This window comes from Canis aureus, chromosome 5 (genome assembly GCF_053574225.1).
Source record: "Canis aureus isolate CA01 chromosome 5, VMU_Caureus_v.1.0, whole genome shotgun sequence".
NCBI classification, from domain to species: Eukaryota; Metazoa; Chordata; class Mammalia; order Carnivora; family Canidae; genus Canis; species Canis aureus.
The window spans coordinates 58,045,150-58,059,747 of NC_135615.1; the positions used below are offsets into that span (position 1 = coordinate 58,045,150).

Here is a 14,598-nt window from a genome sequence, read left to right on the forward strand (position 1 = left end):
TATATACAATTTACCCAGCCTTCTTAAAAGATGAAGAATGGAACATGTGTCCTTCTACTGTAATATAACATACACAAACTTCATACCACCTACTTTAGCTTTACTTCCTCCCACTCTGTTAGGGTGTAAGCAGTCACTGCTCCCCCACAGTGACATTAAAAGCACCTGTGCACCCTCCCTTTTGTATGCTGAGTCTATAAGCCTTAGCATTAAAGGCTCAAGGCTTTGTCTTGGGGCTGAACCTTATTTCAAAATTTCACAAAAGGTTGTCTTCTGGAAAGCTGAAATGATAAAGAGTGGTTTACAAAAGTGAAGTGTAAGTAATTGTATTGAGAAACTAACAGCTTGACAGTCAATGTTCTAATCAGAAATTTGTATTATGAGAGAAATTTTTTCTTTCAGAGGCCCAAATCAAGCTCTTTTAGATCTATGCATTTAAACACACAAACATACACACACACAAATGCTATTATTGAAGGATTTCTGGGATTAATTAATAAAATGTGTACCTGTCCAGAGTCAGGATCTAGCTTCACTTTCAAACTGGGATCTTCACGCTGAAGGCATTTCAATGCATAATCCAAATCTAGAGCATAAACGGTAACTGTTATCTCTACAATTCATTTTTTAAATAATGTAAAATAAGTATTAAAGGGGGAAAGAATGAACTAGCAAACAAACTTTGAAAAAAAAGAATTCAAATGGTTATAAATGCTTTATAGAGAACAAAAGAAGATAGTAAGATAGTGATAGGAGGTTATCTGAGAATGAATGATTTGCAAAAGGCCTCTCCAAGATAACTTAAATGAGGGCACAAAAAATCCTGAAGAAAAAGAATACCAGACACAGACTGCTAAAGGAAAAATAACAAGATATAGCCAGAATAGCTGGATATTAGTGGGTAAAAGGGGGAGCAGCATCAGATGAGGTGGTGAAGGTGTGCCAGGAATCATATCACATAAGGTTTCATAAGCTGAGGTGAAGAGTCTGTATTGACACTGGGAAGCCACTGAAGAGTTTTAATTTGGACAGTAACCATAGATCAATCTAGGAGCTGACAAAAGAGCAAAATGCCTTCAGAAACAGAAGCAATATTGAGAAACTGACAAAAGGAAACTAAATTAAACTGAAGAAAGAAATGCTAATATGATCATTCTATGCTGAATTATCGCACCCAAAGAGGAAATAAGACTATTTACATTAAATATGGGCTCTGAAGTCATATGACATTTAAATACAATCAACTAACTGTTAAATGTATTGTCCCTCTTTACAAGAGATGTTAGAAGTTTCACAGACATAAAATGTGGCTGAAGAGTTGAGCAATGGATTAAAGAACCAACCTCATCAGCCACACATTTAAAGTGGTTTTAGGGACATAAAGCAGGAATACAAACTTCTGGACATGCACTGTCCAAGCAGTAGTCAATAGCCGACTCATTAGGATATTACCAGTACAAACTGACATGTGCTCTATGTATAAAATACACACTAGGTTTCAAAGACTTAATATGAAAAGAAAGTAAAATATCTCATTAATTTATGTTGATTACATGTTGAAATGGTACTGTTTTTGATAAACTGAGTTAAATAAAATACATTATCAAAATTAATTTTGCCAGTTTAACTTTTTTTTTATGTGGCTCTAAGACAATTTTAGGTTAAAGTGGATATTGTATTTCTATTGCATCGTGCTCTTCTAGACTCCTGACATCCTCTAGTCGGGTCCAAGGACCAGCAACACCGGCATCACCGGGAGCCTGTTAGAAATACAAATCTCAGGTTCCAGACTGAATCAGAGTCTGCACTTAACAAGAATTCCAAGAGATGTATTATATACGTTAAAGTTAAGGGGCATTATTTTAGATAGTATCTTATCTTCAGATTTTCAAAGAAAGAAAGCAAGCTTATGACACTGTAGCTTTTGGAATGAAAACACAGAAAATTTATTATAAATAAATTCATTCAAAAACACTTATAAATCTATCCTTCAGGAGTGTATTGAGATGAAAACAGGGTGTCAAGTGCTAAAAACACGATTATGGGTTAAATACAATGGAGGGCCAGAAAAAAGAATGTGGAGATCTGTTTGAAAGAAGTCTAAGGAGGACTCTAGGACATCCCCTGCCCAGTGGGGCTTGGGACCTCTAAGCTAATGCCCGGAGACTTAGTTTGGACACCAAACTTCTCCTCAAGGAGTTAAAGCTGAGGCAGGAAATTTAAAGTTGGCCGGTATAATTTAACCTCAATCCCACAATTTGAATTCATGTGCTCACATTATGTTTGAAGTGACTTTCAAACATATTTTTAAAAACTCAGATATCTTGTTTGGGGTCTAATGTAAATGGGCAGTCTGATCCTCCTCCACTGGAGTCAAGACTACACTTAGTTGACCTCATGGCATTTTAAGGTGACAAGAAAACTGCTGCTACGCTTGTTTTAGGTTAATTGCTATTTCTTTGCCAACTAGAGAAGCAGAGACTTAGCTTCCTCCAGTATTTAGGGGGCTGTCTTAGACCAGTACTCAGACTTCTTTCATGTGAACTCCAGTTCCACAGGTGAGGAACTAGAACCCCTAATTTGGCTAAGGATCTTCCCCTTTCTTTCGTCCTCAGTACTCAAGAAGGAATCTTAAAAGGAACACATCTTCTTCCTCCTTACTCCATTCCTCTGTCAGGAACTACTCTGTGATGCCAAAGGCTCTAGTAGCCATTGTGCTGTAACTAAGGACTGGAGCTATGCACTCAGAGTCAAGGCGGAAAAACTGGAGGCTGGGTGCCTAGTGACCTGGTAGAGCCACCCTCTGACCCTGGGCTACCAACTCAAGTCATATTTTACAAGGGAGAGAAATAAACTTTTCATTAAAATATCTGTTATTTGGGGGGCTTCTGTAATATGTAGCCAAAGCTAAGTGGAAATAATACAGCTGAAATCATATTTATATACCATATTAAGGAGTCTGAATTTGTGCTGTAAATAATGAGGAGCCATTGAAGATTTCTGAGGAAACAGGCTAAAGAATGAAGTACACAACACTCAAAAAGGTCAAACAACTTTAACCAGAGTATGTAATATCTTCACTGAGTTCTAAAGGTTGGGTGAGGAAGAAAGGAAAAGGAGTATTTTATAAATGGTGATGAGAAAATGAATCAGTTATAAATTGGTAACTGTCTATTAATATAACTGGAAAGGCAGTCCCGACGCTGGTTACTTATAATGCCACAGACAGTACCACAAGAACAAGAGTAAGGAAAAACAGGATATGCAAAAAATGGCCAATATCTAAGAAAATAAATAAGTTTGTAAAAATCAAAGCATCTTAAATAATAAATGAGACTAATCACAAGTAATACTTATCCATAAATTCTGATAAAATTGAACTCAATCATGTAAGAAACCTTTTGAGGATATAACATAACTATTTCTATCTAAATTATCAGAGCACTAATTAATACATCAAAACTATTTGTACCTGGCTGCTTAGCCACTGATGGAGGCTCTATGGTACAGAAGAAAACAGGTTCTGGAATCTCCACCCCAGCCAATAAAAGTCTCTCTGCCTCACTGTTTTGCCTATGCTTCTTTTCTCCTTCCCTTTCGGCTCGACGAGCTGCAGCTAATGCACTGGACTTGGATGAGGCAATGGTGTCTCCAGTGGCTGTCTGTAAGCAAACAAGATGCCTTGGAAAAAAAAAAAAAACAAGCTCTTGGCAAGCACTCAGCTTCCACCAAGATTCACCAAACAGGAAAAATTTTCATGTGACACTTTCAACAGAACTTAAAACAGAGACAAATTCATAAAACTCGCTGTAACTTTGCATAGGTAAATTTGAGTAAAAATTCTATCCAAAATGCTGCTATAATAAATCCTAACAATAAAACATTCTCTCTCTCTCTCTCTCTCTCACACACACAGACACACACACACACACAGGCCATCCCCCCCCCCCTATTCCAAAATTCATCTGGTAAAACAAATGTACCTTCCTAAATTTTCAATCAGGGCAAAATAAGCTAGTTCTACTAGAAGTCCATTCTAGAGTTTTCCCACCAATAAAAAATTATTTTGGGGACGCCTGGGTGGCTCAGCGGTTGAGCGTCTGCCTTCAGCTCAGGTCATGATCCTGGGGTCCTGGGATCAAGTCCCACATTGGACTCCCTGCATGGAGCCTGCTTCTCCCTCTGCCTACGTCTCTGCCTCTCTCTTTGTGTCTCTCATAAATAAATAAAAAAATAAAATCTTTAAAAAATATAAAAAATTTTTTGCTCTTTTACAGAAAATCTATTAACTAAAATAAGCAATAAACCAGAATTTTCTATGCAAAATTGATAGCTTCTTAATAGACTCGTTATTTTTTAAAACTGTAATTTCAAAAATAAATAAATAAATAAATAAATAAATAAATAAATAAATAAAACTGTAATTTCACTTTTAAACTTAAATATTATAAAGTTGGGTGCCAGTTTCCTTCTCTGTAAAGATATTCCCAGGCAGCCCCAGTGGCGCAGCAATTTAGCACCGCCTATAGCCTGGGGTGTGATCCTGAAGACCCGGGATCGAGTCCCACATCAGGCTCCCTGCATGGAGCCTGCTTCTCCCTCTGCCTATCTCTGCCTCTCTCTCTCTCTCTCTCTTTCTATATGAATAAATAAATAAAATCTTAAAAAAAAATAGATATTCCTACTGAAGCAATAGTTCAAATGTATTTGTGTAACTCCAAATATGTACATGGAGCTCCTGCCTTTGGGTAGACAGAGGATATTTTCAATGCTGAAAGTCCAATATTTGGACTGTGGTAATTTTATTAATTTTTTTTAAAGATTTTTATTTATTTGTGAGAAACAGCGTGAGAAAGCGGAAGGGGTAAGGGGAGAAGGAAAAGCAGACTCCCCACTAAGCAGGGAGCCCAATGTGGAACTTGATCACAGGACCATAGGATCATGACCCCAAGCCAAAGGCAGATGCTTAACTGACTGAGCCACCAAGTGCCCTGGACTGTTGAAATTTTATACTAAGAGATCTTGAATCCATCAATTAATCATTAAGAGATTAAAAAATGTTCAAAGTAACAATGTTTATCCTAAATGCCAAATATACCAAAGTTTAATGAGAAAATGTATTCAATTTAATCCATATATAAATGAAATGTCTTTATAGTTTTAACCTAGCAAAAACACATACATCAACTATTTTCAGCCATTTACCTGACGAAAGTTATGAACTGCCTACTATGTGTGATGCACTGATCTAGGGACTAAAGATAAAGAAAAGACACTAAAATCCTTGCCCTCAGGAAGGATTCTTCTCAGGAAGGAGCCTTCCTTCATTAGCAAAATATCTTCAGTTATTATCTGGATCAGTTATGAGGTTAAACTGTCAGCAGTGATCAAAACAGGAGAAAACCCAGTAACAAAATATTTATTAAACTTATAACACAGGTATGTAACCATGAATAGTATATTATTTTACTCGAAGTTGAACTTCATGTGAATATACTCCATACTGTTTATAGTCTTCTGTAATCTTCTTTCCTTCTATTATGAAATTCAGCCACATTGATGACTAGGCCTACAATATTCATTATCCCCCTACTGATGCTATTTGGATTGTGGGGTTTTGTTACATCAAAATATCTGCTTTCAACTAAGCATTTAAGTTAGTATTTCCTGGAGAAACCATCTGGTCACTTACATGTTTAAGGCCAACTGTCAAAGCAATATTACCAGCGGTCAGTGAAGGGATTTCTATATGTTGGTCAGCAAATGGCAAAAGAAGACGGCTTATTCTCTCCCTGTAAAAATCATCACTCATATTAGTAAAAGAATTTTTAAAGAAATGAGTACAATTTTACAAAATAACCTAAGCTGCTACTTACGTGCAGTTTCCATTAATATTATAGATGGCCGACTGGGGTTTTATCGTGCCAGAGTAAATGCGCATAAACACCAGTGGTCCTCGCTGCTTGTCATGAAGAACTTTAAATGACAGGGCACATAAGTCACCCTTATACCACTGCCTATAAATTAAGACATTACAGAAAAGCCTTTAAAATACACTTCTCATGTTTCTATGAAGATCATATCAGAATCATTGTACAAACCTAACCTTAATGTCCTCCCTCTTATCTTCTAGTTTAGCTACTCAGACTGATTAAATAATGTCAGTACTGACTACAATTCCCTTCCTCCACTGGACTAAATTATTCCTCAAAACTAAAATAATAGATCCTTTCACAAATATTACCTCTACTTGCAAATAATTCCAATGCATAGAGTTAATTCCTCAGAAAATATACCTAGGGACATCATACTACTACTCACAAAAGCCTGCACACGGTATACATATAAGGTAGGTACTTTCCAATTACTACTTTCACTCCTTCCCACTTTCTCTCCAGTTGCATAACCACAGAAATCTACACTATAAACTTGAACTTGTTTACACGACCAAGATTCTCACAGATTGATGTCCTTAAATTAGTGTGCATTAGTAAGTTTCAGAAAACCCGAATCCTTATGAAATTACCAAATTTTAGAAACAGGCACATTTTTCTAAGGAAAAGCTCCCTGTTCTCCTCAGTTTCAAAGGAGCCCATGACTCAAAGTAGGTGAGACACTTCTATTAAATATTATTGTATATGTTATATTCTCTGCCATTTTACAGGTAAGAGGTTAAATAACTTGGAAGACCTGGAATTTAAATCCAGACAGCATACAGTCCAAGCTCATAATCACTTTACCATTAATGCTTCTCCAATTGAGAGACATGTAAAGTGATTCATGTTCTACTTAAAGGATTAAAGCCCATTTCTAACTGCCATTTTGTACAATGCTCACGCAGATTTTAGAGGATTTATCACTAAGTACAAAGCTGTTAGCAACAAAAGTAAAACGATGACCTTTCTTTATAGCCACAAAGTATTTTGAGCTTATTAAAAAGCTTGAAATCTAGTATAAACATAGTTACAGAATATTTATCAAACATCCCCCCCATACTGTTTTGTAAAAAAAATAAGACAGCTTAGTAAACACTTTTACTTTTATACAGCAAAAAAGCCACATATTCTACCTCTATCTGTAAACATAGCAGGTTACAAGAGATAATGACAAATGTCCCTTTCAAGTAACATAGAGTTCTGTATTATTTATAATTTATTCTTTGCCAATGTTATTCAAAAATGATGATTCAACTACTCTTTGTGAAACAAGACCTATCTGCCTGTTTTTTCAAGGATGTAAGATTTTAATTTAACACGTGCATACTTACAAAAATTCATAGTTGCGCTCTTCGGGTGAAGGCAAGTACATAGTGATAGCATCTAACAAGGGCTGGACCCCTTTGTTTTTCAGGGCACTTCCACAAAGCACAGGCACTGCTGTCTGAGCCAGGGTTACTCTGTGTATTGCAGTCTGTAGCTATAAGGCAGAGATAGAAGTATTCTGTGTGCGGTATACTGGCCTCGACCAAAGTAACTCAGAATTAGATGACCTCCCCAACAACTATGCAAAACAGAACTACTTAGCACACTTCCATTGTTCTTTCTGGCTTTATTATTCTTTACTTTTCTTTATAACATTAATCACTATTTGGTATCTTGGATATGTATTTATGGTTTATTGTCTGTCTCCCCACCCACTAGAATACAAAATCCATATAAGCATTATAACGAGTCCCATAAAAACACTGCTAAATCCCCAGAAGCTAGAAAAATTACTTCGAATAAGTAGGTTTAAAAATATTTCTTTTTTTTAATTTTTATTTATTTATGATAGTCACACACAGAGAGCGAGAGAGAGAGAGAGAGACGCAGAGACATAGGCAGAGGGAGAAGCAAGCTCCATGCACCGGGAGCCCAACGTGGGACTCGATCCCGGGTCTCCAGGATCACGCCCTGGGCCAAAGGCAGGCGCCAAACCGCTGCGACACCCAGGGATCCCCTAAAAATATTTCTTGAATATACTTCTGATTTAGCATTTATAGTCTAATAGAGGAACTGACCAGAAATTAAAAATGTAACTATGAATTATAATTGTTCAAAGGAATCAGACCCACATCCAATCAAATCCAAAGAAAAATGAAAAATCAAAGTGGAAATCAAATTTGAAAGACCTCAAAAACCTAGAAAAACTTGGGTGCGCTTGCAAGTTATTGATAAGAGACATGGTGGGTCAATTCTATCTCAGATTATAAGCTTTTGAAAACAGAAATCATGTTATGCAACTATAAGGCACAATAAACATCACACCTAACATTTAAACATTGAACAAGGGGATCCCTGGGTGGCGCAGCAGTTTGGCGCCTGCCTTTGGCCCAGGGAGCGATCCCGGAGACCCGGGATCGAATCCCACATCGGGCTCCCGGTACATGGAGCCTGCTTCTCCCTCTGCCTATGTCTCTGCCTCTCTCTCTCTCTCTCTCTCTCTCTCTCTCTCTCTGTGACTATCATAAATAAATTTAAAAAAAAAATAAAAAAATTAAACATTGAACAAAAAATAATTTCTGTAATTAAGGCATTCAAAAGAAAAATACTTTTTTCTGTTTCTAACTTCAAGGTCTCAAAATTAATCTAGAGACTCATGTTTTTCTTAATTCCTTTTGTGAAAAGTAAGTAATTTTGCTGGGCTCATCCTGGTCCCCATTACACATACCACCACCTAAAAACATGTTACTTGCAGGGGGTCCCTGGCTGACTCAGCTGGTGGAGCATTCAGGGCCTGACCTCAGGCTCCTAAGTTCAACCCTCCATTGGTCACAGAGTTTACTTAAAAAACAAAACAAAACAAAAATCAACTTTAACTGTGTAACTCTTGTTTCACAAAGAAAACTAAAAATTAAGTTTGCCAAATTTGTGGGGTAAGGTTCCTGGCAGAAAATAACAGAAATGCCTTGAAGAAATCTGTCCTAATTCAATGACTACCACTATTTAACATGGCTATTGTCTGGCTTAATGTATTTGAAAAGAAAACAAAAAATTAAAGACCTGTAATGAGCTTCCAAGAAAAATTAAATCATATTTAGAAAAAATGAGAAAAATAATCACTTGCAGCAGTCTATAAAACAAATTTTCAATACAAAATTTCTACCTGTAATTTACCTTAGCTACTTAGAAAAATGATCTCAATGAAAATGCTGCAAAGAAGGAACATTTAGCTTATGCTGACTCAACAGCAGTAAAGATTCAATTTCTGATTTTGTAAAGTATATATGACAAAAGCAAATCATTATCATTATTTAAGTACTTGTATTAATAGTGACTTTACCTTAAAGTTCTCCTAATGCTTTTTTTTCTCCTAATGCTTTCTAATGCTATGCAAAGTTGAAAAAAACAAGACACATGAGACAAAAATCATACCACATCTGATTAATAAAATTTCAAAGCAAATGAATAAAATTTACCTTTTCAGCTGGTAGCAAATCAAAATTTTCACTAAATTCTCCTAAAACCAAGTCAGCAAATTCATCATCCAAATCTGCAACCTATAAAAAAAGGTTTTAGTTCTGTTACTTTTATTGTCACAGCTGTTAAGTCCAAATACCATAAATGTGCATTATCCAAATATTTCAAGACAGCTACATGATCTATCTTATCCAGGTCAAGGAACTCTCCACATCTGCTCAGGAGACAAATACTGCTTCTTTCAAAGGAAAGGAAAAGGGATTAAAAGCTGAAGATAGGCTATTATGAGTTCCTTATATTATTCATGGAAGCAATAGCCAGATAAAGTATGTCAATAAAGTGCTATCTACTCAGAGTGCTCAAAAGAAGATACAAAATTTACCATCAGTGATAATATATATGATGGATTGCTGTTTTTAGGTAAATTTGGAAGTCTTAGTTCATAAAGTTTCACCTGGTAGTCCTTTCACATTATAAATGTTCACATCTCCTAAGGCACTCCAATTAAAATAACTCATCTTATTGTAATCCTGCACTGAGGGAACAGATTTAAGTTGGGGGTGGGGTAGGGATCAAAGGCATCATTTCAGCAATAAAAATGCAATTATCTAATTCATGTTCTTAATCATCTGCCTGTATGAAATAGAATTCAGCTGACAATAACTTTAATAAAAGTTTCAAAAGTTTGTGAAAGTACAAGGGAGCAAAACATTCAAACTTGAGGGAGAAAAACACACTTCTAACTGCTAACTACTGTAGAAACATAACTAATCATTCTACTGAAAAGCAGCAGATATGATGGTTAAACACAGCTTCTGGAGTAGCTCCACTACTTACTAACTTGTTCAAAATCTTAGGTCAGGTTACATCATCCCTCTTTACCTTGGTTATGCATGCAGATAATACTAGTACCTACCTCATAGGACAAGGATTAAATAACCAAATCCTCTTTCTAGGACATACATAAGTATACAGTAATTATCACTATTCACCTCCAGAACACAGGAAGTTGATTCTAGTCCACATTAATTTTACTCTCTAAAAAAAATTAATTGTGGTAAAATATAACATAAACATTACATAAAATTTACCATTTTAACCATTTCTAACTGAACAGCTGAATAGTGTTAAATATATTCACATTGTTGTAAAACTAAACTCTGGAACTTTTCCAATCCACAAAACCAAAAAATCTGATCCATGCAACAAATTCCTCCTCAACCTCCACTCTCTTAACCCTTGGCAACTATGATTCTAACTTCTGTCTCTATTAATGTGACTACCGTAAATACCTCATATAAAAGTGGAATCACTACAGTATTTGTTTTTGTGATTGGCTTATTTCAATTAGCATAATTTCATCAAGGTTCATCCACATTGTACTATGTATCAACAGCCTTCCTCTTTAAGGCTGAATAGTATTCCATTATATGTATATACCACATTTTATCCACTCATCTTGTTGATGAACACTTGGGTTGCTTCCACCTTCTGGCCATTATGAATAAGGCTGCTATGCATAAGGATATGCAATTATCTCTTCAAGACCCTGCTTCCAGTTCTTTTGGCTATACATCCAGAAGTAAAACTGCTAAATCATATGGTAATTCTATTTTCTGGTTTTCTGAGTAACCCCCCCACCCACCCACCCATTTCCCACAGTGGCTGCCTCATTTTCATTCCTCCCAACAGTACACAAAGGCTACAGTTTCTCCATATCCTTGCCAGCACTCTTCTGATTTGGAGGTTTCACAGGAGATATCCTAATGGGTGTAATGTGGTCTTAAATTCTAATTGTATACCTACATATATATTCCTTGTAATTAGCACGTTATTATTTTGTATAGTCTCAAATTTTATTTTCATTCTATACCATCATGTTCTAAGACATGCACAGACAACAAAGAAAACCTCAAAGGGGAACCAACTATGTACCCATTTATTAATAAATGTGAATTCCACTTTCATTATGTTTATGGCCTCCCAAATTAGAGAAGTGGTTTAGCAAAGTGGCTAAGAGCTCTACCTCCAAATGCAGACAGTCCTGGGTTTAGACTCCAGCTCTGCTACTTTTTAGCTGTGTAACAACTTATTTAAGGATTAAATTATAATGTAAAACACTTAAGCTAGATCATCATAGGTCCTCAGTAACTGTTACCCAATAATAAAAGTAACAACAATTGACATCCTGTTCATGATAAATTTAATGATTATTATGTAGGATAATGGAAAATAATTACTTCAAAAAATAAATTCATACAAAAGATGAATGAAATGGTGTGAGGATCTATTCTGAACAGTTTAATTTAGAACTAAAAAAAAAAAAAAAATCAGGCAGCCCCGGTGGCGCAGCGGTTTAGCGCCACCTGCAGCCCAGGGTGTGATCCTGGAGACCCGGGATCGAGTCCCACATTGGGCTTCCTGCATGGAGCCTGCTTCTCCCTCTGCCTGTGTCTCTGCCTCTCTCTTGCTCTCTCTGAATGAATGAATAAATAAATCTTTAAAAATATATAAATTGAATGAATGAATGAATGAATGAATGAATAAATCAATCAATCAATCAATCAAATGGTTTGGACTCCAATATTTTTCTCTACCAGAAGATTCAGAGAGTTTAAGGCATGTTTTACTTATTAATCTATATATACCAACAGTACTATATAAATATTATAAGTATTAAGAATCTTAGTATTTTCCATTAAAATTTGAGGGTGAGGGCACCTGGATAGCTCAGTCCATTAAGCATATGCCTTCAGCTTAGGTCATGATCTCAGGGTCCTGGTATTGAGCCCTAAGTCATGGAGGGGGTGGTGATGAGGGAGTCCCTGATCAGCAGAGAGTCTTTTTCTCCCTTTCCCTCTGCCCCTCCCCCTGTCGTACTTCACTGTCTCTCTCAAATAAAATCTTAAGAAAAAAAAAAAAACCTTGAGGGTGGATGAGGTCCAGAGTTCTTTATTAAATATAAAATTAATGATTTTAAAATTTTCTAAGTTAATGTGACTTTTGATACAGTAAAAGATGGACATAACTTTTGACTCAGTAATTCCATTCCCAGGTGTGATCCTAAACAAATTCTTTCACGTGTGCACAAGGAGATACCTACAAAGATGTTCACAATACTATTTGAAACAGCAAAAAATACATAACCTCAAAGTCTATCCACAGAAGAACAGACAGTAAGTTGTGGTATATTACTTCTTGAACACTGTGAAAGATTGCAAATGAAGCATAATCACACATAACAGGAATGAATCTGCAACAAAATGTTATAGAGTACAAACAACATCATTTCATTTATGAAAAGTTGAAAAACATGGAAAATTAAGTCCTTCATGAATATATCCATTTGTAGTAAAGTAAAAAGCAAAGCAATGAAAGAAAAACACTAGAGTCAGGATACTGGTGGAGACAGGTGTAAATGATTAGTGGAAAAGAGAGAGAGAGATAGTAAATGGCACACAGAGATTCAAGAGTATTGCTAATATTCTATTTCTTAACCTGGAATGGTGCAAATGTGGGTGTTCATTCTATTATTCAGTATACTTCATATCCCATATGCAATTTTATATAAAATTTCACAATATATGAAATATTTCTAAAGTTTCTAAATATGTATACAAATAAAAGTATTTATTTCACCTGTTCAATTAAGGCATTCCTTGCTTCCGTTGTCTCCTTCAACAGTTTAGCATCACTCATTTCCAAGAGAGGTTTCCTCTCAAAGTCTTTTCCATCCTCTGATTTACGATTCCAAACAAGTTTTTCTTTACTTACAACATCTACAACTCCTTCAAAAGCTTTGCCTTCACCAAGTGGTAACTGCAAATCAGAGATTAACTTCGTTAAATGACCACTCAATTAGAATTGCACTGGTGCTGATAAAACTGATCTTTCTCTACTTTCCCCCAACTGTCTATTATCATTATTACCACAGTCTTTATTTTTATGCCAACTTCTTTCAAAAAAGATGTGAGACAGTTTTAGAAATATGTCAGTTGCAATCAAACAAGCTGATAAGGAAATGTAGAGTTGTGTTTTTTTTTTTTTTTTTTTTTTTTGAGAAAGCGAGCAAGTGAGCACAGGCAGCATGTGCCAGCACAGAGGGAGAGGCAGAGAGGCAGAGGGCGAGGGAGAAAGAACCTTAAGCAGGCTCCACACATGATCCTACGACCCCGAGATCATGACCTAAGCCGAAATCAAGAGTTAGACACTTAACCAACCACGCCACCCAAGTGCCCCTGGAGTTGCTATTAATCAACCAAATATTTATCAACCAACCTGTAAAAGCAAAGGCTTTGCCTTCAACTTCTCTCTGATGCTTTCAACTGCATACTTAAAACTGCAGAAAGCAAAATAACTAGAGTTAAAAACATTAAGATTCGGGCACCCCAGGTGGCTCCACAGTTTAGTGCCACTTTCAGCCCGAGGTGTGATCCTGGAGACCCAGAATCCAGTCCCATGTCCGGCTCCTTGCATGGAGCCTGCTTCTCCCTCTGCCTGTGTCTCTGCCTTCCTCTATCTCTCATGAATAAATAAAAATAAAATCTTTAAAAACACAAAAATAAAAACATTAAGATTCTTAGAACAGGTTTAAGAATGTTCTCTAAAATTAGAACCCTTTGTACTGTCTCTCAGGTTCATCACTTAACAGTTTTCCATAGAACAATATGTTGAAAAAACTTTCAATGTCAATTTCAGATAAGAGTGCTTGAGTATTTACTGTAATCCTGCCACACAGGTATCCAGGGTACTACTGTAAGCTTCACTTATACTCTGAAATTAAGATTCAATAAACTGATTAAGGTCACTGATAATAAATTGCAATTAGGAGATTCAAATGCATGATTCGTGATTACAAGTCCATGATTCTTTCCAACAACTTGCTATCACAAACAGCTACCTTTTTTCCAAAAGGCAGCCTAATTTTTCTATACCTTTATCTTAGGCATTCTTAGTATCACGTTATCAGTTTTAGAATTACTGTAGATAATTAGATAGACAGCATACTGCGTGGTTTTAGGAGAAGGATAGTTTATGCTTTGTTTTTGCCATTCTCGTATCACAGACCAGGATCTTTTTTTTTTTTTTAATTCATTAAAGACACAAAGATACAGAGAGAGAAAACGTGAGCTGGGGGAGAGGCAGAGGGAGAAAGAGAATCAGACTCCCCACTGAGTTGGGAGCCCAACGTGGAGCTCGA

General features: G+C 36.1%; 1 protein-coding gene across 6 annotated transcripts in view; it reads right to left on the reverse strand.

Moving 5' to 3' along the window:
* Nucleotides 1-14,598, reverse strand: part of GFM2 (GTP dependent ribosome recycling factor mitochondrial 2) — a 58,322-nt gene that overhangs the window by 15,954 nt on the left and 27,770 nt on the right. For all 6 annotated transcript variants that reach the window (XM_077898185.1, XM_077898186.1, XM_077898187.1 and 3 more), the window contains 8 exons: nt 13,677-13,737; nt 13,038-13,217; nt 9,398-9,478; nt 7,268-7,416; nt 5,877-6,017; nt 5,693-5,792; nt 3,473-3,662; nt 510-586 (listed from right to left, as the gene is read on the reverse strand). In XM_077898185.1, the coding sequence (XP_077754311.1) occupies nt 510-586; nt 3,473-3,662; nt 5,693-5,792; nt 5,877-6,017; nt 7,268-7,416; nt 9,398-9,478; nt 13,038-13,217; nt 13,677-13,737 (979 nt within the window). The remainder of the gene's footprint in view (nt 1-509; nt 587-3,472; nt 3,663-5,692; nt 5,793-5,876; nt 6,018-7,267; nt 7,417-9,397; nt 9,479-13,037; nt 13,218-13,676; nt 13,738-14,598) is intronic.